The sequence below is a fragment of the Eretmochelys imbricata genome, chromosome 3 (genome assembly GCF_965152235.1).
Source record: "Eretmochelys imbricata isolate rEreImb1 chromosome 3, rEreImb1.hap1, whole genome shotgun sequence".
Lineage (NCBI taxonomy): Eukaryota > Metazoa > Chordata > Testudines > Cheloniidae > Eretmochelys > Eretmochelys imbricata.
In genome coordinates, this window is record NC_135574.1 from 163,905,939 (window position 1) to 163,928,140 (window position 22,202).

Consider the following 22,202-nt stretch of genomic DNA (forward strand, 5'->3'; position numbering starts at 1 on the left):
CCTCCCCCCTTCGATCACCACTTGCAGAGGCAATAAAGTCATTGTTTTTTTCAAATTTATGCATTCTTTATTAATTCATCACACAAATGGGGGGATAACTGCTAAGGTAGCCTGGGAGGAGTGGGGGAGGAGGGAAGCCCCGGATGGGGTGCTGGAGGAGGGGAGGATGGAAGGACAAGGCCACACTGCACATCAAAACTTATTGAATGCCAGGTTTCTGTTGCTTGGGCAGTCCTCTGTGGTGGAGTAACTGGATGCCCAGAGGCCCCCCACGCTGTGTTCTTGGGTGTCTGGGTGAGGAGACTATGGAACTTGAGGAGGAGGAAGGTGGGTTACACAGGGGCTGCAGCAGCGGTCTGTGCTCCTGCTGCCTTTCCTGCACCTCAACCATACGCCGGAGCATATCAGTTTGATCCTCGAGTAGCCTCGGCATTGCATCCTGCCATCCTGCCGGCCTCTTATCACGCTGATGCCACCGCTCCTCTTGCTCGTCCCTCCTGTCCTCGCGTTCATTTTGGGCTTTCCTGGACTCTGACATTGTCTCCCTCCATGCATTGTGCTGGGCTCTTTCAGCGTGGGAGGTCTGCATGAGTTCAGAGAACATTTCATCGCGAGTGCGGTTTTTTTTTGGCTTCTAGTCTTTGATAGCCTGTGGGATGGAGATGATACGTGGAGCGATGAAACATTTGCAGCTGCGGGAGGGGAAAAAAGGGAGATTAGTCTTTAAAAAGAGACATTTTAGAGAACAATGGGTAGACTCTTTCACGGTGAACCAAGCTGTTAACATTACATAGCACATGTGCTTTCTTTACAAGGTTGCATTTTGCCTCTTATATCGAGGGCCTACTGGTATGGTGTGAGAGATCACACATGCAGGGCCGGCAGGCAACAGAATTCGGCTTACAGGCAGATGTGGTAAGCCACAGTCTTTTGGCTTCTTTAACCTTCCTAACATGTGGGAATGGTTTCAAACAGCAGCACTCTCATTTCATATACAAAGCACCCATTGGGTTGGACCTTTAAAATGGGTTGGCCATTTAAAAGGAGGGGCTGCAGTTTTCGGGTTAACGTGCTGCACAAACCCAACTAAGTCCCCACCCGCACAGTTCTCTGGGATGATTGTTTCACCCCTCCCCCCACCACATGGCTAACAGCGGGAATGATTTCTGTTCAGCCACAGGCAAACAGCCCAGCAGGAACGGCCACCTCTGAATGTCCCCTTAATAAAATTCCCCTATTTCAACCAGGTGACCATGAATGATATCACTCTCCTGAGGATATCACAGAGAGATAAAGAACTTGTTGCTTGAATGCCAGCAAACACCAGGACCATATGCTGCCATGCTTTGTTATGCAATGATTCCAGACTACGTGCTGCTGGCTTGCCATGGTAAAGTGTCCTACCATGGAGGACAGAATAAGGCTGCCCTCCCCAGAAACCTTTTGCAAAGGCTTTGGGAGTACATCCAGGAGAGATTCATTGCGATGTCCCTGGAGGATTTCCGCTCCATCCCCAGACACGTTAATAGACGTTTCCAGTAGCTGTACTGGCCGCGAATGCATCCCAAGTCTTCAGGGCAAATTAATCATTAAACGCACTTGCTTTTAAACCGTGTATTATATGTACAAAGGTACACTCACCAGAGGTCTCTTCTCAGCCTTCTAGGTCCGGGAGCCCGCCTTCAGTGGGTTGGGAGGGTACTAGATCCAGCGTGAACAACAGTTCCTGGCTGTCGGAGAAAACGGTTTCACTGCTGGTTTGCTGTGCTTCAACCTCCTCCTCCTCCTCCTCATCTTCCTTGTCCCCAAAATCTGCATCCCTGTTGCGTGAGAGTCCATTGACAGAGTCCATGCACAGGGCTGGGGTAGTTGGAGGGGCACCCCGTAGAATGGCATGCAGCTCATCATAGAAGCGGCATGTCTGGGGCTCTGACTCGGGGCGACCGTGTGCCTCTCTGGTTCTTTGGTAGGCTTGCCTGAACTCCTTAAGTTTCACGTGGCACTGCTGTGTGTCCCTGTTATAGCCTCTGTCCTTCATGCCCTTGGAGATTTTTTCAAATATTTTGACATTTCATCTTTTCGAACGGAGTGCTGATATCACGGATTCATCTCCCCATACAGTGATCAGATCCAGTACCTTCCGTTCAGTCCATGCTGGAGCTCTTTTGCGATTCTGGGACTGCATGGTCACCTGTGCTGAAGAGCTCTGCATGGTCACCTGTGCTGATCAGCTCGCCACGCTGGCCAAACAGGAAATGAAATTCAAAAGTTTGGGGGGCTTTTCCTGTTGACCTGGCCAGTGCATCTGAGTTGAGAGTGCAGTCCAGAGCGGTCACAATGGAGCACTCTGGGATAGCTCCCGGAGGCCAATACTGTCGAATTGCATCCACACTACCCCAAATTGGACCCAGCAAGGTTGATTTCAGCACTAATCCACTTAGAATATCAGGGTTGGAAGGGACCTTGGGAGGTCATCTAGTCCAACCCCCTGCTCAAAGCAGGACTTGTCAGGGAGGAGTACAGAAACCGGTTTTAAGAGCCCTTAAAGTCGGAAAATCATAGAGAATCATAGAGACAGTTACAAGAAATGGGTAATAATGGGTTGCTTGGAGATCAGTTTGTGACCCTCCAGCCATTTTCTGTTGAAAAACTGAGGATCTGATGCTGTAGCATGGGCCTCTGATTCGTGTAGGGGTTCAGCGAAGTCAGTGGGACCCCTTCTGAGACTCAAGGGTCTGCACTAGCAGAGGATTTCATTGCAGGGTAGGTGTTTAAACTGGGAACTGTTTACAAAAATTCCTAGCAAGACCTTCTAAGTTTCAAATAGCCCAGCAGTTTTCTGGAGGGAAAAACAATACATGGGAATTTCATTTATCAAGTACCAAGTTCTGCTTTTGGGTGAATAGGTTTTAGAGAGTCCAAATTTGGGTAGGGGAAAAAGCAGTGGTTCTTCTACATAGGCTCTGTCTACTTGCCAAACTCTGCCCATTAAATAAGCCAAAATGAGATGCTGCTCATCATAGGTTGTGAAGACCCTCTGATTAGGCATGCTGTGTTGGGCTTTGCTTGGCTATGTCCTCCATTGTTGAAGCTCAAATATTCAGCTGGGCTCATTGGCCTTGGCTCTCATTGGGCTCTGCTGGATTTCACTAACCTCCATGCACTTGCATTTTTCTTGATTTGGGGAGAGGGAAGGAAGTTGTGTAGTACTCTACCAAGTGCATCCAAAATGAGATGTCACAGTAGTTTGTATAGGTCTTCATAATTGATTTGTGCCTCTGTTTTTTACATACCTTGATCAGCTGGGAAACAGCTAATAATGTGGGCACTTAACTCAAATGCTCAGTGGTGATAATTTAACACCTTATATCAACAAGGCCAGTTTATACCTCTGAGTCATTGTTTCAGGCCCTCTGCAAACTGGGGAAAACATTGCTGTATTCATTTTCAAGGTTTTCTTTAAGGGCTAGAGGCTCTATATTTAAAATGAACATTTATATTCTGAACCACAAAGTGGCAGTTTGGGGAAAACAGACATACGGCATATGCTATAAGATAAAAATATATCTTTTATTTGATCTGTGTATGTGGTTTTCATTTGCATCAAAATTTGTCCATTAGAAGCCATAAATAAAGTTGGTTTCAGAGTAGCAGCCATGTTAGTCTGTATCCGCAAAAAGAAAAGGAGTACTTGTGGCACCTTAGAGACAAACAAATTTATTTGAGCATAAGCTTTCATGAGCTACAGCTCACTTCATCAGAGCTGTAGCTCAGGAAAGCTTATGCTCAAATAAATTTGTTAGTCTCTAAGGTGCCACAAGTACTCCTTTTCTATTTATAAATAAAGTTGTGCTCTCTTAATTAATGTCCTCTGTGAAAACATGAAGAATAGGTAACCTGTAAAATATGTTTTTCAGTTTATCATCTTTTTAAAAACAGATTTACTCCATACTCCCGTGGAAACATTACTTTCAGCATTCTTACACCTGAACCAAATCGTCGGCCTGGTTACAATGACTTCTACAATACTCCATCTCTCCAAGATTTTGTAAAAGCCACGCAAGTGAGGATTCATCTTCTTGGCCAGTATCATACAACTGAGCCTTGGGTCAACTTCAGGCACAGATACTATGGAGTTGATGAAATTACAATCAGTGGAAGGTAGGAGTTATCTTAATGTCTTTTTTCGGTTAAAGAAACTTCTGAACAATTGAAAATTTGAGCAAGATGTGTGATATATCATTAGCCACCTTGAAGTTAATGGCTGTACTCTGGTTTTACTTTGATTGTGCAAAATATCTGACTGATAGTATTGGATCAGGTCCCACATACCATTAAACCTATTTTCTGAACGTTTATCCAAATGCATATTTAAAATAATTAATGACTTTTATTACACAAATATGTCAAAAGAGTTTTTTTCTTGGAGTTACAAACTCTTCTAAATAGGGACTTATAACTGAAATCCTTGCTTTTGCTTTGCTTTAGTAGGTCGTCTAAGTTTCATTACAGATTTCCAGACAAATTTAATGGTCTTAATAACGATCTACATTCTTTGTTTTTGCCACAATTTTTCCTTTAAAAAGGAAGCTGTTCTGAAAGTGTTGTATTATCTGTGACTGACAACTTTAATTTGTATGTTAAGTATGCAATCTTGTCATAGGACAAATTATGCCCTGTAAATAATATGCAAATTTAACAGTGAAATAGTCTCCAAAGGAGCATATGGTGCTGATTTTTGTGAACAAGTATTATATCTGAATCTATATTTTGAAAGATGTGATCTCATTTTGGATAACACCCTATCAGGGATCACATTCACTTCTACATTAAATTAATTTCCTTAATTTGTAAAATGTTCGCTATTTATTTAGATGTATTGTGATTTCTCTTTCACTTAAACAGCTGTGTCAGTGACTTTTTACATGCACAGTCCTTTCTACTGCAGAGCTACAAGGCTATTTCATACCTCCAAAAAGAAAAGACTGCAAGCTCAATTCTGCGGTCAGTTACTTGGGTGTATTACCTATTGACTTTCATAGGAAGACTTGACTTCAGTGGGAGTAATTTTTGTGTAATTGAGGGCAAAATTGGGCCCTGTATGTTTAAGTTCAATATATGTAAGATCTTTAAGATATTATGACCAAGTTATAAGATCAAAGGGTTAATATTGACAAGATAGGTGCTAGCTGTAGTAAATAATTAAGGCCTTGTATCTGCATAGTATATAATGAAAGCACGTAATGCACACTTGATAACTTAATAGTTGGTCTAGAAACAGTCCTGTCAATTTACTCCCCTGGAAAGCTGCATTTACTTGACATTTATAAATGTTGAATGGAGAAGACATCTAATAGTTACTACACTTAAGAACAGTATTTTCTGGGACTTGGTTTATTCTTAACAAAGCAGAAAATTACCTTCATGACAGTGTAAAAATAGTGGAGAGATGTCTCTCAAATAATGCATGATGTGTATTTTCTTTAATAGCTGTTTTTGTTTGCAGGTGTAATTGTCATGGTCATGCTGATCATTGTGATACAAGTAATACACCATATAGATGCCTCTGCTCCAAGGACAGCTACACACAAGGAGATAATGTAAGTCCTACCATCCTGCAGGTATTATATCTAGGCGTGGGCTTTAAGCACAAAATTTGGAGCTTTTTTGGATCCCATGTTTTGAAAGGGAAAAGTTGCAAAATTTGGCTTTAGATCCAGGTATGGATTATAAAAAATTCCATCCTCAAAGTTCAGGGGTGTTTGGGTTCAAAGGTTTGGTTTGGCCTGTTGCAAGAATATTGTGAGCTGCAAAATTTGTATCCAGATATAAATTTAGATTTTGAACATCTATGAAAGATTTATGGATACTTAGGATTCCTCTGAGGCCAATTTCTGATTTTTATCTTACAATGAAATACTTTACTGTAGTTAATTGCTGGAAGATTCTATGTGGAGTCTAAAATGGAAACATTTTGAACATGTGTTAATTTATACTCGGAAAGCATGTGTAAGGTTAACAGAAAGCTGAGACTATACTTGGCCGTGTAGGCTTACTGCTTAGATATGCTCTCAGGACTATAATTGAAATGAATAGAAGAACAGAATCTGCCCCAATGGCTCTGATACTAACATTTAAAAAAAATGAAATCTAAGCATTCTCGTTTTTAGAGGCTAGTTGAAAATGTTAATCTGCTCATATTTTTACCGTCACATATGACATTTAGATATTTTTGATGCATCTCTTTCTCTCTAACTGCAATGGACTATTGTTTTAGTAAGAGATCAGGGTTAATATTGACACTTTTGAATATTTTCCACATTTTTTTTAAAAAATTGGAATTTAGGATAAATCTGTTATTTTTCTATTGGAACCAGAATTAAAGCACTATATTATTATTATTATTTTTAAAGATCTGGATATATTCCAGAAAGAATGTCCTCAGTTCTACTGTGTTCTTCTCACCATTAATAATAATGCTCAATAAACAGGGCTTCTGTGAATCGCACTGCAGCCATTTGGCAAACTTAAGCCCTGATAGTTTCCCAGTGTTCTTGGCATCAGAATACCCAGAAAGAATACCTTTACTGAAAATAAGAGAGTGCTAGGGGAAATTGGGGAGGAGGGTACAGACTAATGCCCCTTTCGATATATTTTCTGTTTTTCTTGTCCAGCCATGTGCAAGCTATATGAAACTGTAAAGTTGACTTCCCGGGGGGAGCCTGGGCAGATGGAATAAGAAAAAGGTGTATCATTTGGCATTCTTACAGGATTTTTTCATCTGTGACTCAGCAAAAGCCGAGCCATCTGTTATATATAAACTATAATAAATACTTTATTGAATATTCAATAGACAGTTCTGCTTTGGCTGAACCAGATGTGTAAATTAAGTAAACTAGCTTGAAAAAAGGCCTCAATTCTAAGCTCCCCCGTTCCCGTGCTCGATGCAGGAATAGGGTGGAGGAAAGAGAAATGAAGATTAGTTTGTCACCTTGTGCCTTCTGGACTCCGGGACTGTTGGCAGGCCTGCCTGGTCCAGGAGTTGAGAATGTAGCAGCTCAAGACTCTTGAGGGGGAGCCAGTGATTTCCCTTTCTCTAGAAACCCCTCCTTTGCAAGTCTTCACCTTCTCCATTGTGAGTTTCTGGCTCTCTCTGTTCCTGACTAAAAGTCTGCTAATTTTAAAGACCGGCCCAAACCTACCTAGATTACAGCCAATCTGAACCAGACCCAAGCGTGTTGGTTTGTTTTCAGACTAGACTCAACCCAACCCAATCCCAGCACCTGTGGTGGGGTCCTGTTGGAATTGAGTTGGGTTGCGAGGGTCTAGCTGCTGGCTCAGACTTTATTTTGTTTTCTCCATAGAGTTTCTGGGGGCTAATTACTCCCTGGCCCACCAGCTGCTCCCCTGTTCTCCTGGCCCAGCATTCCTCACTGTAGAGTGACCTGTTTCCCATGAACCTGTGTCTGCACTGCAGCCATAGCCTTGTCTTTAGGTCTTGGCCTGGTGGGGGCTTCTGGCTCCCCATAGCCAAAATCCATCTCTGGATGTCCCCTCTATGTAGGGTTGGTGATGTGGCAACCACGTGCCTCACTCCTGCTGCTGGCTGCCTCATTGTGCTGTGTGTGCTGCAGAATGAGAGGCGCTGCATCTTGTTGGCAAGCTTACCCTGCAGCACACCATGCTTAGTGAGGTGGTGGTGGCTGGTAGGAGCGGGAAAAGCAGTCACTGCCACGCCAACCCTACGGGCAGAAGAAGTTGATTAGAGACTACCTGACCCAAGCCCGAGAGTGTCAGGTTGTTTTCATACTTGATTCGACCCAATTCCAACACCTGTAGTCGTGTTCTGTGTGGATTTGGGTTGGATTGCAGGAATCTGTTCCTGAGCTTTCCCTCAAGCCTGGAATGTGCAGGAGAGGTGGGCTGCTCTGGGAACTGGGTGCAGGGAGAAACCAGTAGAGAATTGACAGTAGTTCCGTGTGGGGAGAGAGGGCTGCTGGCTGTGGGGAGTAGGCAGATAATGTGAGGCTCTTGGGCTGCTCAGTGTGGGATGTCTTACAGGCCTTGTAGAGGGAGAGGGCTAAGTAAGAAAAAGGTCCTGTTTGGTTGAAGAAGTGGGAGAGTTTTCTCAGCTCCCGTTCCTTAGTGAGGAGCTTTATGGATGAACAGTCTCATCTTTAGCACCATGAGGAATATATCCCTTATCATTTTGTGCTCAACATTGATATATACAAATAATTATGTGAACAGATTTGTGGCTGGCTCAGTCAAAGTTGGATGTCTAAATAACAGCAATTGCTCAAGCAAAATTAGAAAGCTGACTAGAGTACCCTGCCAAACTCTTTCCTTCACCAAAAAATTTTAAATGTTATTTCCCCCTCATAGCTGTCTGTGCTTAATGTTTCTTCTTTTGAGTTATATCATATCTGTAAACTTCTTTAATAACTTAAAGTGGTGTTAATTGAAACCCACTATATCCTTTTTTATCACTGTGTTTCCATAAAGCTAGCCTTAGGGTAGCTCATATCATAATAAGCACATTGCCAGCATACTTTGTGCATCAGGGGTAAGAACTTTATCCTCTCTCTGCCACATGATGAAATCACTCATCTATGATAAGCACTTGCATTAGCCCTTTCTTTGAGATAGGGCTGTAGGCTATCAAAATCATCTAAATTCTAATATAGTGATGTTGTAAACTCTGAAAAATTAGTGGGCTGGGTGTGTGTGGGCGTGCCTATTTTTTTTTCCAGATGAATACAGAAACAGGTACATTGCCGTACATATAGTATTATAGGGACATTGTCAGCTTGGAAATCACATTTCTTTCCAAAAATCCCAAACTACTGTAGTAGTAAGTAGCCCCTAAAATAACTTTAACTGGAAGGTATTAGATTCTAAAAAATAATCTTTTTCATTTCATTTACGCTGTGCATTTAACAGCACTCTGCATAATCAGTTGCACTGTTTTTGTTGCTTGTACACATACTTCCAAAATTTGATGGATGTTACTCATTTCAGTCCCAAAGTTACCTCATTTCTACACAAATTTGGTGTTCCCTTCAGTTCTATTGTTGAAAATTAACCTCAAAAATAAAGAATTAAGAAACTGATCTTATAGAAAGAGCTATTTATTCTAAAGGAAAAGTCCCACTGCATTTTAAGTTTCTTGCATGAATAATTTTTGGTCTTTGTCACATATTGTGTCCAATGGTGGACAAGCTTTCCTGGGGCCTGGAAAGTTTGACAGTAACAGCAACAAGCAAAGATGAAACTGAACGGGCAGCAAGAAGCAGAGAGAGAAAAGGTTGATGTGGGGTGAGAGGGTTAGCCTGAATTACATTTGTTGTTTTGCTCTCAGGATCACATCACAGATCCTTCTAAATATAAACAGAGGAACAGAGAGTCTTGTAACAATTTTTTTAAAGTAATTAAAAAATATTAAACTCTAATATTTAAATAGTAGAATACCAGAAAACTGAAGTTTTTAAAGTAGTCATTTTAAAAAAAATTCAAGTTGACAGTGTCCCTTTAATTAGAACAAGCATTGTGAAATGTGACTTTGTAAGTATTAATGATAAATATTTAATAAGATCTGGAAGTTCACCAAGCACTCTAGCAAGACCTGCGATACCTTGTGAAAACAAACCAAATACATATTAATGGTATAACTGCCTTATCAGATAACTTTTGTCATTGTTAAAGGACTGTTTCAGTGGGTGTCACATTTTTTGAATTGGCTTGAGTGCATTGTGGTTTAAATTAACCAAATTCATTCAGAGAAAAATAAGCGGGTTGTTTAATTATATTTTTTCATTCTTTAACAGCAATATCAATATCTACTAAAGATGAACCAAAATAGAATTGGTTATTTGCAACTCATTATTCCCTTCCCTGATTTTCATGGGGAATTTACATTAATGAGATCCAAATGGCTCAAGATTTTGAGTTTGTAAGGCAAAACACACAACTGATGTAATGCAAAACGATGTAATGCACCTCTGTTTTTGACCATCTTGAGTAGCCATACACTCGTGGCTGGAACCAAGAGGGTGTTTTTCCTTGGAACATAATGGTGGATATAGTACCTGAGTATGAAGACTTTAGTAGTCCTGTATTTGATACTACCATTGTTTCAAACTAAAAACCAGGTCATAGCTGTAGAGTTAGTATTAAGACGGTAGATATGATACTCATTTCATTCAGGTTTTACCCCATCATAACTCTGTTGACTTCAGCAGAGGGGCTGCAGATGCTGCTATAACCCTGAGACTGCAGAAGTGGTTGCAGAAAGCTCTCTGGCTTGTGGAGGAGGATTTGGATCCCCCTGGGCTTTGCAGCTAATTCCTGCACAAAACTCATGTACTCTTTATACGGGTGTCAGGATTAATTCCACAGGTAGATGTCTTCTCTTTGTATTAAATCCCTCCATGCAGACTTAATGTAATGCAGTAAAAGCTGTGTTATCCTGCACTTTATCAACTGGAAAGCTCTAGAAACCGGCATTTCTGATATCTCAATACAAATCTTCAATCTAATAACCAGGACCGATGCTGAAGCTATTTGGGACCTGAGAATTTCCGAGAGCAGTCGGACTCCGCTTGATTTAGCCGAGAAGAGTCAAATACTGTTCTTTCTGTTTGTATCTGCCATTGTGATCGGTCGGTTTATTACTCGGTGTATTGTCCTGTGTTTATTGTAAAATATCAACACCACCCTACCATTATGGTATCCAAAATACCAGCAAAAAGCAAAGAAGAGACGCATAAGAGAGTTGTGTTAACATTAAAACAGAAAATAGATATTTGTACACGTCTTGAAAAGGACAAGAATAGGAATGTTTTGAGTACAATGTTGGCTCATCCACGATATACGACCTCAAGGATCGAAAAGGACAATTGTTCAATTTTTTTGCTAGTTGTGAGTCAAATAAAGCTGTTGAACAACAGCCTATTAGAGTATCTAGACAGTGTTTTATATGAATGGTTTTCACTGAAACGATTGGAGGGTGCCCCTATCTCTGGCTCATTGAAAAGGCAAAAGATTTTTATAACCAAATGCAATTGATTGAGCCATGTGCATTTTCTGCTGGGTGGCTTTCGTGTTTTAAACTTTGTCATGGCATTAGAAAGCTAGATGTGTCTGGTGAACAAAAATTGGCTGACCATGAAGCTGCAGAAAAATATTGTGAATTTTTAAAAAATTTAATTGCTGAACATGATCTGTCCCCTGAACAAATTTATAATGCTGATGAAACGGGCCTGTTTTGGCGATGCTGGCCAAATTCTGCCCTAGTAGGTGCAAGTGAATCTAATGCTGCTGGTTTTAAGCAGAATAAAGACAGACTAACTGTTCTCGTATGCTAATGCTGCAGGCTCGCATAAAGTAAAACTTTTAGTGATTGGAAAATATAATCATCCTAGAGCTTTCAAAGGTGTTGCACTTTTCACAGGTGTTGCACAAAGAGCAAGGTAATTCATGGACGGACAAATTTTTTATGATTGGTTTCATCATGTTTTTATACCTCGAGTGAAAGAACATTTTAGAAAAATAGGCTTACTTGAAGATAGCAAAGCTATTCTATTGCTAGACAATCGTAGAGCTCCCCTCATGAAACAGAGTTAGTGTCTGGTAATATTTTTATCATCTTTCTGCCTGCCAATGTTACTTCATTGATTCAACCTATGGACCAGGACATCATCCAGAACAAAAGGTTATTACAGAAGAGATTTCCTGAGAAAGTTGATCAATCATGAAGGCACTACACAGGACTTTCAATATCGTTATAATGTAAAAGATGCAATTTTTAATGTTGCTTGTGCCTGGAATTCTGTTAAAAGGTGACACATTAAGGAGAGCTTGGTTAAAATTGTGGTTTAGTGTTATGTTTGCAGAAATGTCTTCTGATGAGGATGAATTTGAAGTCTTTAAAGTAAGAGTTAGAAAAAATACATTAGCATAAATTCTTGAAATGGTGGATACTCCTTCACACCCAGTCAACAAATTTCATGAAAGTGAGATAGAAAATTGGGTTGAAGCGGACAAGGAGGTTGAAGTGACACATACTGTTACTGATACAGAAATAATAGAGAATGTTTTGAATCCTGAAAAGTCAAAAGACACTGATAAAGACAGTGAAGAAGAAGATTTTAGTGAAGAGGCCAAAATAACTTGGGGAAAGGTTGCTTCAGCTTTTGATTCGATAGTTAAATTTGCAGAAAGGCAGCCATGTTATACTGCCCAGGAGGTTATGCAATTGCACATTCTGCATTCCACTTTTATGCAAAAGAGGCAGAAGACAAGCAAGCAAGCTAATATCGGGAATTTATTTAAAAAGCAGCTTCCAGGGTAAGTCATAGGGTTATTACAGATTCAGCCCAATCTGCTACACCTTCTACATCTACAATGATAATTGATGTTGATAATGATGACCCTGAGGCACTGCAAGATTCTGACGTGCCTTCTGAATCATCAAAGAAAGATTAAATTATGTTCGGTATAGTTTTAGTGTTAAGTGTATTTTTAGTGATCTGGGTATATGCCATGCGCTGCCCATAGTGATACGTAGTGTCATAAGATAACCTACTGTTTAGAAACCTTTACCTGTATACACCGAAGTGCTTCAAGAAACCAACCACTCTGCAGTGCAGTTCTACTACCGGATTGGTGAGTACCTTTTATTCATTTAATTGTATTCTAATTCTTTGCAAATTGGTATTCCGTTGGTAAGTATAAGTCTTAGTTAACTGGAATTTTTGGCTACCCGGCAACCCTCATTCCCCCAACATGCCAGATAACAAAGCTTTTACTGTATTTTTGGGTAAATTTTCACTCTTTTGCAGGCACAAGTTACATCTGGATTTTTGAACCACAAAAAGAGGTGTTCAAATCTTGTTACACCTCTATCTAATTATTGTGCTTTGGATATAAATCAAGTAGCTGTTGGATGAACTATTCATGTGTACCCATAATTTGTTTTGCAGGCATAAGTTTTATGAGAACAGATAACACTGCAAACAAGGTGACTGAGGTTTGAACTTGCAACACAAAATAGTAGTAGTAACTCAGGTTCTGCAAGTAAGGGAATATATGAAAATTGAATGATTTTTGTTGAGTACCTTGGAACAGAAATCTGAGATCCTTTGACAAACTCCTAACATATGGCATAGTGTGCCCTTGTCACATTTCCACTTGGTGCAGCTAAAGTTACCATCTTGAGCATATCTGGCATATACATCTGGATGGATGTTGCACTCTAAAGCAACAAAAGGAATTAAAAATCAAATAACTTACTACAGATGGAAATTGTCATTAAATAAATCACTTGCTTTTAGTCCTTATCTGAAATGGATCGGTCTAAGTTGAGTTTCCAGACACAACTATTTTTTTCCTTTTTAGAGAGTTTTGTTTGGGTTGAAGACACATTTTGATGTGAAATTTGGAGCAGGGAATCCTTCCTTATGAGTGATTTGCATAATAGACCCAGCAGATTCTGTATAGGAAACAAATATCTACATCTGAGAAAGAAAAACAAAAAAACTTTCCTGGAAGAATTTTAAAATTCTTCTGAACCACTGGAAAGATCGTCCATTACCATATGAAAAGTAATAACTTACTTCATAGAACACCCATTTTCAAATTGCTGTATGAAATGGAGTTAACTAATCTTTACAGCACCTCTATGATGTAGGTCAGGAAGTACCCTCAATTTAAAGTAGAAACTGAGGTGCAGAGAATGAGGTCCTGATCTTTCAAACATTTACACAAGTGGGTAGTTTCACAAACATGAGTAATCTTGTGTCCAAAGAAGTTTTTGGGCCAGTGGAACATCATATGAAAAACTGGAACTGTCCATGAAAAAATGTGGCCATTGATCACTGTAGCTTTACCTTGCCATGCACAGAGACTCCCTTGAATTGGTCACAATGTTCTCCCTTCTGTTTCTGAGAAATGTGCATGCCCTGGATTCTGAGATGCTATGCATGCCCTGGAGGTGTTTGGGTGCAAGTTGAGACTCAGTTATTGTTACAACATAGAGGACCGAGGCCTTCAAAGTTTTCAACTTAAACAATCAATGCAATCAAATACCTCTTCTGTTTTCAGTGCCCATTAAATTAAAAGAGGGTGCTACGCTGTTGATCCCCATGAATCAGATCAGTAAGCCATTTTATACTATTACAGGAGAATTAACTATTAATAAAGCCAGTTTGGATCAGTATATTTTTAGATACCTAATAAATTATTTGTGTCTGAACTGTTACAGCTTTTAGTATAGTATGTACTAGTTAATTAAATTAATAAGTGCCTTGCTATCTCAGGCTATCCAATAAATAGTGTACTGTAGTTGGGGCATCAGGGATAAATCTGGGAGGAAGCCAGTCATTTCAGAATTAACTGAAATGAAACATAGCTGGCAAATGATTGACTAGCGTTTGGGAAAACAGCAAGTAGAAAGCCATCTGGTCAGGAGCCTTACAAGCTTGAAAATTTCGAGTATCTTTTGACATGTCTCTGGAAGTTATGGGTTAGTCCATGAATTTATCCTTGGAAAACTACTGTCATTTCACAAATGAAAGATCATAGACTTCTAAAATATTTTGTTGTACAAGAATTCATTGAAATATTGAAAGAGCTTGTTGCTGTCTCTAGTACCTGAAGACATGTTGCCCAGATGATCATTCACTAGGGGCGTTGTGGAAGGGTTACTGTTCTGTCTAAAAGGCTCATCCAACAGTAATACACTTCACTTTGCAAGGATGATGAAAATCCATATGAGATCTAAGTCAAATGGCAATTAAAGTTGCACTTGTCAGAGTTATCTTTTGCAGAAGTCAAAAAAGCGGGGCTGACTGGACAGTAAATTTCAGGGGCTCCTATCCATGTTAGTATGTGGGTTGGTCCTTTCCACACTGTTTGGTTGGTTGAACCATGTTTGGCTACAGCTATATTTAAATTGTACTTTTATTTTTTTAATTATGGCTGAAAAGCCAGTTTAGATGGGATTTTAGGAATAAATTTCCAATGGAATTTATAGAAAACTAGGCTCCCACTCCTGTTACTGTTCATAGTGCTGTTGTATTCCTAACATTGTGTGTAAGTAGCTGAAAATGTAACTCCTGTGAACGATGATGAGAGTTGTAAACCTAAATTTCCAAATAGTTGGAAGACTATAGTTTTTGTAGCATAGCATTCCATATTGAAGTGGTAGCATTGATTCTTTGGAGGTGTCCACAATAATCTGCATGTTTTGGAGGAATTATGATACATTAGAAGAGCTTGAGTGAAAAAAAGTTGTATACTTTGTTATACTAGACAGGCTGCCATGCTGATTTTGAAGATAAGCAAATTTAGGGCCTGATCACGGGGGGCGGGGGTGTGTGTGTTCCAGTTGCCCTACACTCACCATGAAGTTAAGTTACTATTTATTTGTTAATCACTGACTGCACACAAAGGGAAGATACAGATGATCCTATGATGTGGTCTGGTCAAGGTATAAACTGATGTGTGGCTAACTCAGTCTGGAATGGACTCTTCACTATAGGACACAGAATACCTAACTACCTTTTTCACATGTCCTAGCCACTAGACCACATTTTAGTCTCTTTTACTTTATTTTCTGAATTCCTACATATGCCTTCTTTGCAGTAGTATTATAACCTTATCAGAATCAAGAAATACAGGCCTTTCTACTTGCAGGTATTATTCCATTGCTATGGAGGTCTGCTTTACTGGATTATGGCATCTGACTGGAGCAATAAGGAGTCATGTCTTCACTGAGAGAGGGCTGAAATTTTCCATGCTGGGTGTCTGCATTAGGCTGAATTATTATTATTATTATTTATTTATTTTATTTTATTTTATTTTATTTTATTATTTTTTTCAATTTTAGCCAGAATGATTCAGCTGTTTTTTGAGAACAAGGCTAATGACAAATAGACTGTTTTGCCCATGTTAAAAAAATTCTGGTGACCTTTTATTTGGAAAGCTAGAGCGGCCCAAGCTTTGGAGCAGGGACCTGAATTTTAGCTGTTGTCTGACCAACTTATCAGACTTTGAAAAATTGCAGTTTGCCCATGCTCAGTAGAGACTAATATTTTATATCCGCTAAATCCCTCAAAGATTCTGTCCACAATGTGCAGACTCCAGCCTAGGGCTAAGCAGGACTTTGCCTGAAATTTCAGTTTTGGACTGCTGCAGGCCATCCTGGGACGGGATAACTGAACTGAGAGCAGGAGACTGTTTCCTGTGCTATCAGTGACTCTCTTCCTGGGTCCATGCCACAAAAGAGGAAGGTGCCTGATCTGAATGCAGAGGGGACAAGAGCCAGACCCCTGGTGGGAGTAGATTGGGAGAAGAAGCCTGGGGAGTGGCAGGGGTAGAGAAGTCTTGACTGGAGGCTGGGAGAGGGAAAGAGGGACATTGGAACTGGGAGTTGGGTGTGAGGAGACTATGACTGGCTGGGCAAGGAAACTAGGACTGGAAGAGATGATGGAGTGATACTGGGAGTCAGTATGTGGGTAGAGACTGAGATTGGATGAGCAGTCAAGGGAGACTGGGACTGAGAATTGTTGAGGTGGGAGGTGAGGTATAAGCAACAGGATGGAACATTTTAACAGAATTAGGGAAGACGGGCTTAATTAAGTACAACTTATTGTAAGGCTTAAAATGCTTGTACCTTTTCAAGCACCACTCTGCATTCTTGATATGTTGAAGATTGCTTCACTGTGATTTTCCTCCAGCATTCCAAATGATTAATAGGGAACTCTGCACATCTGCATTCAAGCTGATGTCATTAGGTCTATTCACCAATTTGCTGGATCCAGGAATTGTGATAAAATGATGACAAATTAGAGCAAAGACTTGTTTTGACTAATGAATTGGGTCAAGATAAGCTAGATATTTTGAGCCAGCTGACTTCATGTAATGCATTTTCCCAGAAAACTATCCCCAGAGAAAGTAAGAGGATCAGATGTATGTCAGCTTGGACATCTTTTTCCATTCGTGTGCATAGACTGAGCCAAACTCTGAAAGGTACTTGTCTGCACCTAGTCCTGTCAGAGAGAAATGACACCCAACATGATTTACTGACAGTACTATACTGGAGAAAGGACGTTCTGTCTATAATTAGCAGTCGTCGTCACTAAGCTGTGTCCAGTTCAGGGCATGCACTTTAAGAAGGATGAGAACAAATTGGAGACGAGTAAAAATAAGGAGGTTTAGAAAACATGCCTTTTGAGGAAAGGGTGAAAGATTTGTGCATGTTTACTCTAGAGAAGAGAAGCTGAGAAGAGTTGTCAAACTTGTTAAGGGCAGTTATAAAGAGGACAGTGATAAATTGTTCTCCATGTCCACCAAGTATAGAACAAGAACTAATCAGCTTAGTTTGCAGTGTGGGAGATTTAGGTTAGATATTGGGGAAAACTTTGTAACTATAAGAATAGTTTAGCACTAGAACAGGTTATCCTAAGAAGGTTGTAAAATACCTGTCATTGGCGCTTTCTAAGGAAAGATTAGACTGACAAGACCACTTGATCTGAGAAATCCTAGATGTGGGACAAACACCCAAGATTCAGTATGCGAGGAAAAATAGTAGCTGAGGGAGCCTGATGCAATATGGATTCATGCCTATAAAGAATATCCTCCTCATCATTTCAATTTCTTGATTCTAGTATATCTGCTATCAATAGGGTGCAATCCCAGGTTGTTCCAGATCTGTGTGTGGTTCAGGGCTAGAAGTGGGTCTATGATAAGGACCATCCTTTGGAAAGAGGGACTTGTGAGAGGTGTGCTAGCTCTGACAAATAAAAATGAGTGGCAGCCTAAGTACCACAAAGCGACTGAAAGATTCAACCCATTTTAATCCCCTATTTTTTGTAACTCCTTTGTAACTGTCCTTAGGTAATTCTTGATTTTGAAAACTCATTCTATAAATAATCTTGCAGAAAAGCAACTCATGGTAAAATATACAGTAATGGAAACTTCCAGAATTTGATTTGGCCAAAATGTATCAAGAACATATTTTAAAATATTTTATGTTCTATTCCAGTGTCTTGTCATTGGTACCCCCATTCTTTCTAAGCCTCTCCCTTAGAACCACAAATATTTGTAACCTGGCACAAATGTTTAGAAAATATCCTGAGTAATTTTTCCAAAAGTGGACACTGCAGTGTTTAGGAATAGGGTAATAGCCCTTTAAACAGATGTTTGTGTGCCTAAATCTTCCAGTCATCATAATGTCATACATTTCAGCCAGCACTGGATCAAATTTAGTTTTGTGTTGTACCGTGGCTTTTGTTATTGGCATAGTTACATTTTGCAGATGTAAAAAAGCTAGAAGCAAAGGCCTTTCAGTATGATCTCCCATTACATATGAAATTAGAGCTCCTATTCCATACTTGTGCAGCTAGATCCCAAATAATGGTTTACTAGCTATATGTAAGTTTGCAAGGCCTAGCTGTATACATACAGCTGTTCTGACATATTTCTGGCAGCGTCTAGAACAGAATACACAGAGGTCTTACAACTATTGAAAGGAATACTACACCATTCCTATACACGGCAGACATGCAGTATGTCCTATGGCACAGATGATTTGTGATATAGTTGTCTCTAAAAGATGCTGTCTACACTAGAGTTTAAATGAAGTCCAAGACTTAAATAACTAAATCACTGTTGACCAAAAATTATCTCCAGTGTCAAATGCCAACATCCTGGACCCCTCCCATTAAGGCTTCAGTTGGGAGCATGGGACAAACAGCACTTGTTGCTTTGGTGCATTACTTCCTCCTGCTTGTTGACAATAAAAATACATCCATTCTCATTCTACTGGACCTTTCAAGCATTTAATACCATTGATAACCAAACACTCTTGTCCTGTCCTCAAGAAACTGCAGGAGTGATGGAAATACCCTGAAATGGCAGAGTTTTTCCTTGTTAAGCAAACCCAGAACTGTTATGGTCAAAAGCTCTCACTTATGAGGTTTTGCAAGGTTGAGTCCCCATCCTGTTCAATACCTATATAAACGTGTCTAGAAAGCTAGTAAGACAAAACAGGCTGCAGTGCCAGCAGTGTATGGACAACACCCAGCTCTACTTTCTCTCATTGCAAACATTAAGGGCTCTCTCTCCAAGCTTTCCAAAAGTGCCTAGCTGAAGAGCAGATGACTGAAGTTGAACCTTGACAAGACTGAGAGCATGCTGGTAGGAAGAAGGAAGTGCTTTGAAGAATTCACCTCTATTTCAGCCCTCACTATTGAAGTAATCTATACTCATATTGTTAGATTGAACTGCTGCCTTGGGAGCTGTCTTAGGCTGCACTGCGCTAAGGTACCCAAATAGCCATGGTGCAAAGAACACCCACTTCATCCGTGACTAGCCAGAGGAATGTGCTGGATTCTGTTTGTTATTGATCAGGCCACAGTGACCTACATATTCATCACCTCAGAGTGGCCTACTGAAAATTTCAGTATCTAGGAGTGAAGCTGAATGGCCTGAGGAAGCTACAGCTGCTTCATACAACAGCAATTCATCTGCTCACTAACACTGGTTTTTAGGAACACGTCCTCCAAATTCGCTGCTTCCTGTGCTGGCTTCCCATTGAATGCAGAGTCTAGTTCAAGGTCGTCAGACTGATTTTAAAATCCCTGCGTGGTATTGTCTCTGTCTATGTGAGAGATTACCTTTCCTACTGCAATGATGACTTCACGTGACAGCTTCACTCCACAGGAAAAAAGAATCTGTTGACAAATGGGAAGACTCATACTCACAGAAGAGAGAACCAGAGAAGTTTTGGACAAAGACAACAGAACTCAGTCAGACGGAATGAGAACGATAACCACCTTCACCGTATTCAGAACTAAATGTATCTTAACTTTCCTGCAATAACCTTCTCAAACTCAACCACCCCCCTCTCTTAATATATTTGTTTGTTTCTACCAACAGAGCGAGAAAAATGTTTGTTTACTGGGCCAAATTCAGACTCTTTTTATGCATACAATTACTTCATTGAAATAAATGAAACTGCACTTCCTCAAATGAAGTTTGAATTTTGTCCATTTTGCTTTGGCTTTCTCATACCATTCAACTTTTTCCCATTCTCTTGCTCTTTGTGTTGGTGGTGTGTTTCTTAGCTTATGTATGTCTCAATACATAAGCTCCTTTTACTTTCTGTGCTTGTTCTCATTGTGGTGCTGTAACTAAGAAAGTAAGAACAGTCATACTGGGTCAGACCAAAGGTCCATCTAGCCCAGTATCCTGTCTTCTGACAGTGGCCAATGCCAGGTTCCCCAGAGGGAATGAACAGAACAGGTAGTCATCAAGTGATCCATCCCCTGTCGCACATTAATTGGATCATTTCTGAATAATTAGAATGTCATTGTCCCAAATACCATCCATTAGTTATCTGTAAGAAATTCATTTTTTTTGTTTTTGATGAACCAATAGCCACAATAAACCTTCTCCTTGAAGTTTTGCAGAGTCTATTATAAATTTGAGATTATTCTCATTTCATACTTTTTACAAAGCATTACAGATAGTGCAATAGCCTGGTTTCAACAGAACTTGAACAGAAATTTTGGGTTCTTTCGGAGTCTAGGCTATTTTGTTCTGTTTAATTTCACATGAAGGAATAAATTTAAAATCATTTGCTTTTGTAAATACTAAATAAATTTGAAGAAATAAAAACCTTTTTGATAAGAAAACATTTTGCCACAGGACACTTACATAAACAACTGCAACTGGTTCACTAATACTGCATCAGTATCATATTTCACGCTTAATTTGGTAAATAAATTATCTATAGAACTGGAGAGATTTTGGTTTAATCAGCTTTTAAATCACACCAAACTTTCTTAACTTAAGTGGACATTAGAAATCACTGGTGAAATAAGGACAAACAATTCAGACAAATGTATAACTTAAAGCAATAGTTCCAGTTGATGGATGCCTACAAACATTTTTAGGGTTTTTAAATTAATAACATTGTGTATCAGTAATGATATTTTACCATTTTTTTCTGAACATGTACAGAGTGCTTTTAAGTAGTTTGGAATGATGACTAATATTTATATTATTGGGCTTGGAAATATTTGTATAAAACATGTGTGTAGGGCCAGATTATAGCGAGCCTTGTGTAGGTGCATTATGGCGGGGGTGGGAGGATACAAGGGGACCATCTTTAGGTGCCTAAATGCCATTGTAATTTTACAAGATTTTGATTTTAAAGGCTAAAATATAGCTTTGAAGATCTGGGGACCCCGAAAACCATGGAGAGAGGCGTTATACCTATTTATTATATCTTAAAGCCCAAAAATGCCTAAGCAGGTTAGATGTCCAATTCCCATTGAACTACTTGGGCATTTTTGCAAATCCCACCAGCGACCTATCTGTATCTTTAAGTCCCTACATGCCTTTGTAAATCTCACCCTAAGTCTGAACTAAGTTTTCTAGCAGTTTTTATTGTATTATATTTTATATCCCCCTTGAACTTAATTCTTGTGGAAGAGTTTTGAATGTTTTTTGCTTGCCAAACGTTTTTTAAAAGTCTATATGCCAACATGTTCAACAGTGAAAAAAGGAAAAGCATAAAATGCAATATGAATATGTACCTTGCAGAGATATAAAGCGATAAACTTTCTTTTTTTTAAAATTTTAGTGTGAGCGCTGTTTGCCATTATATCATGACAAGCCTTTTCATCCAGGTGACCAAGTTCAAGCTTATAATTGTAAACCTTGTCAGTGCTATGGCCATGCAGTGAGCTGCCACTATGACATGGCAATGGATTCTTTTCCTAATGAATACAATAGAGGAGGTGGCGGAGTATGTGATAACTGTCAACATAACACCACAGGTAATTTAACAAGCAACATCAAAATATGTAGGGACATTTTGGAGAGAGTCAGTCATAAAACCCCAAATGGTTCTGAGGTTCAACAATGATGAAGAGAAAATTAAATTTTTTTAAGTATAGCCCCTGTGTACTTCAGTAGCTAGAATTATGTAAACAGCTAAGATAGAGAAATGCCATTACTGTAATGCAATATAATTTTGTATAGAATCTTCCATGTAAATTATATCCCAGCATACTTTATTATAGCATGAACATCAACATCTGCTGCAGTTAAGCTTGCAAAGTGGTTTCCATTATACATGATGTACAGTGTTTATATCAGGACCATCGCATTGGTCTAACCAGGTAACATAT

At 39.6% G+C, this 22,202-nt stretch overlaps 1 protein-coding gene across 1 annotated transcript in view; it reads left to right on the top strand.

Moving 5' to 3' along the window:
* USH2A (usherin) overlaps window positions 1-22,202 on the top strand; it is a 568,735-nt gene that overhangs the window by 55,353 nt on the left and 491,180 nt on the right. Inside the window, exons 7-9 of the mRNA XM_077811946.1 lie at window positions 3,940-4,161; window positions 5,507-5,600; window positions 21,653-21,848. Of these exons, the coding sequence (XP_077668072.1) occupies window positions 3,940-4,161; window positions 5,507-5,600; window positions 21,653-21,848 (512 nt within the window). The remainder of the gene's footprint in view (window positions 1-3,939; window positions 4,162-5,506; window positions 5,601-21,652; window positions 21,849-22,202) is intronic.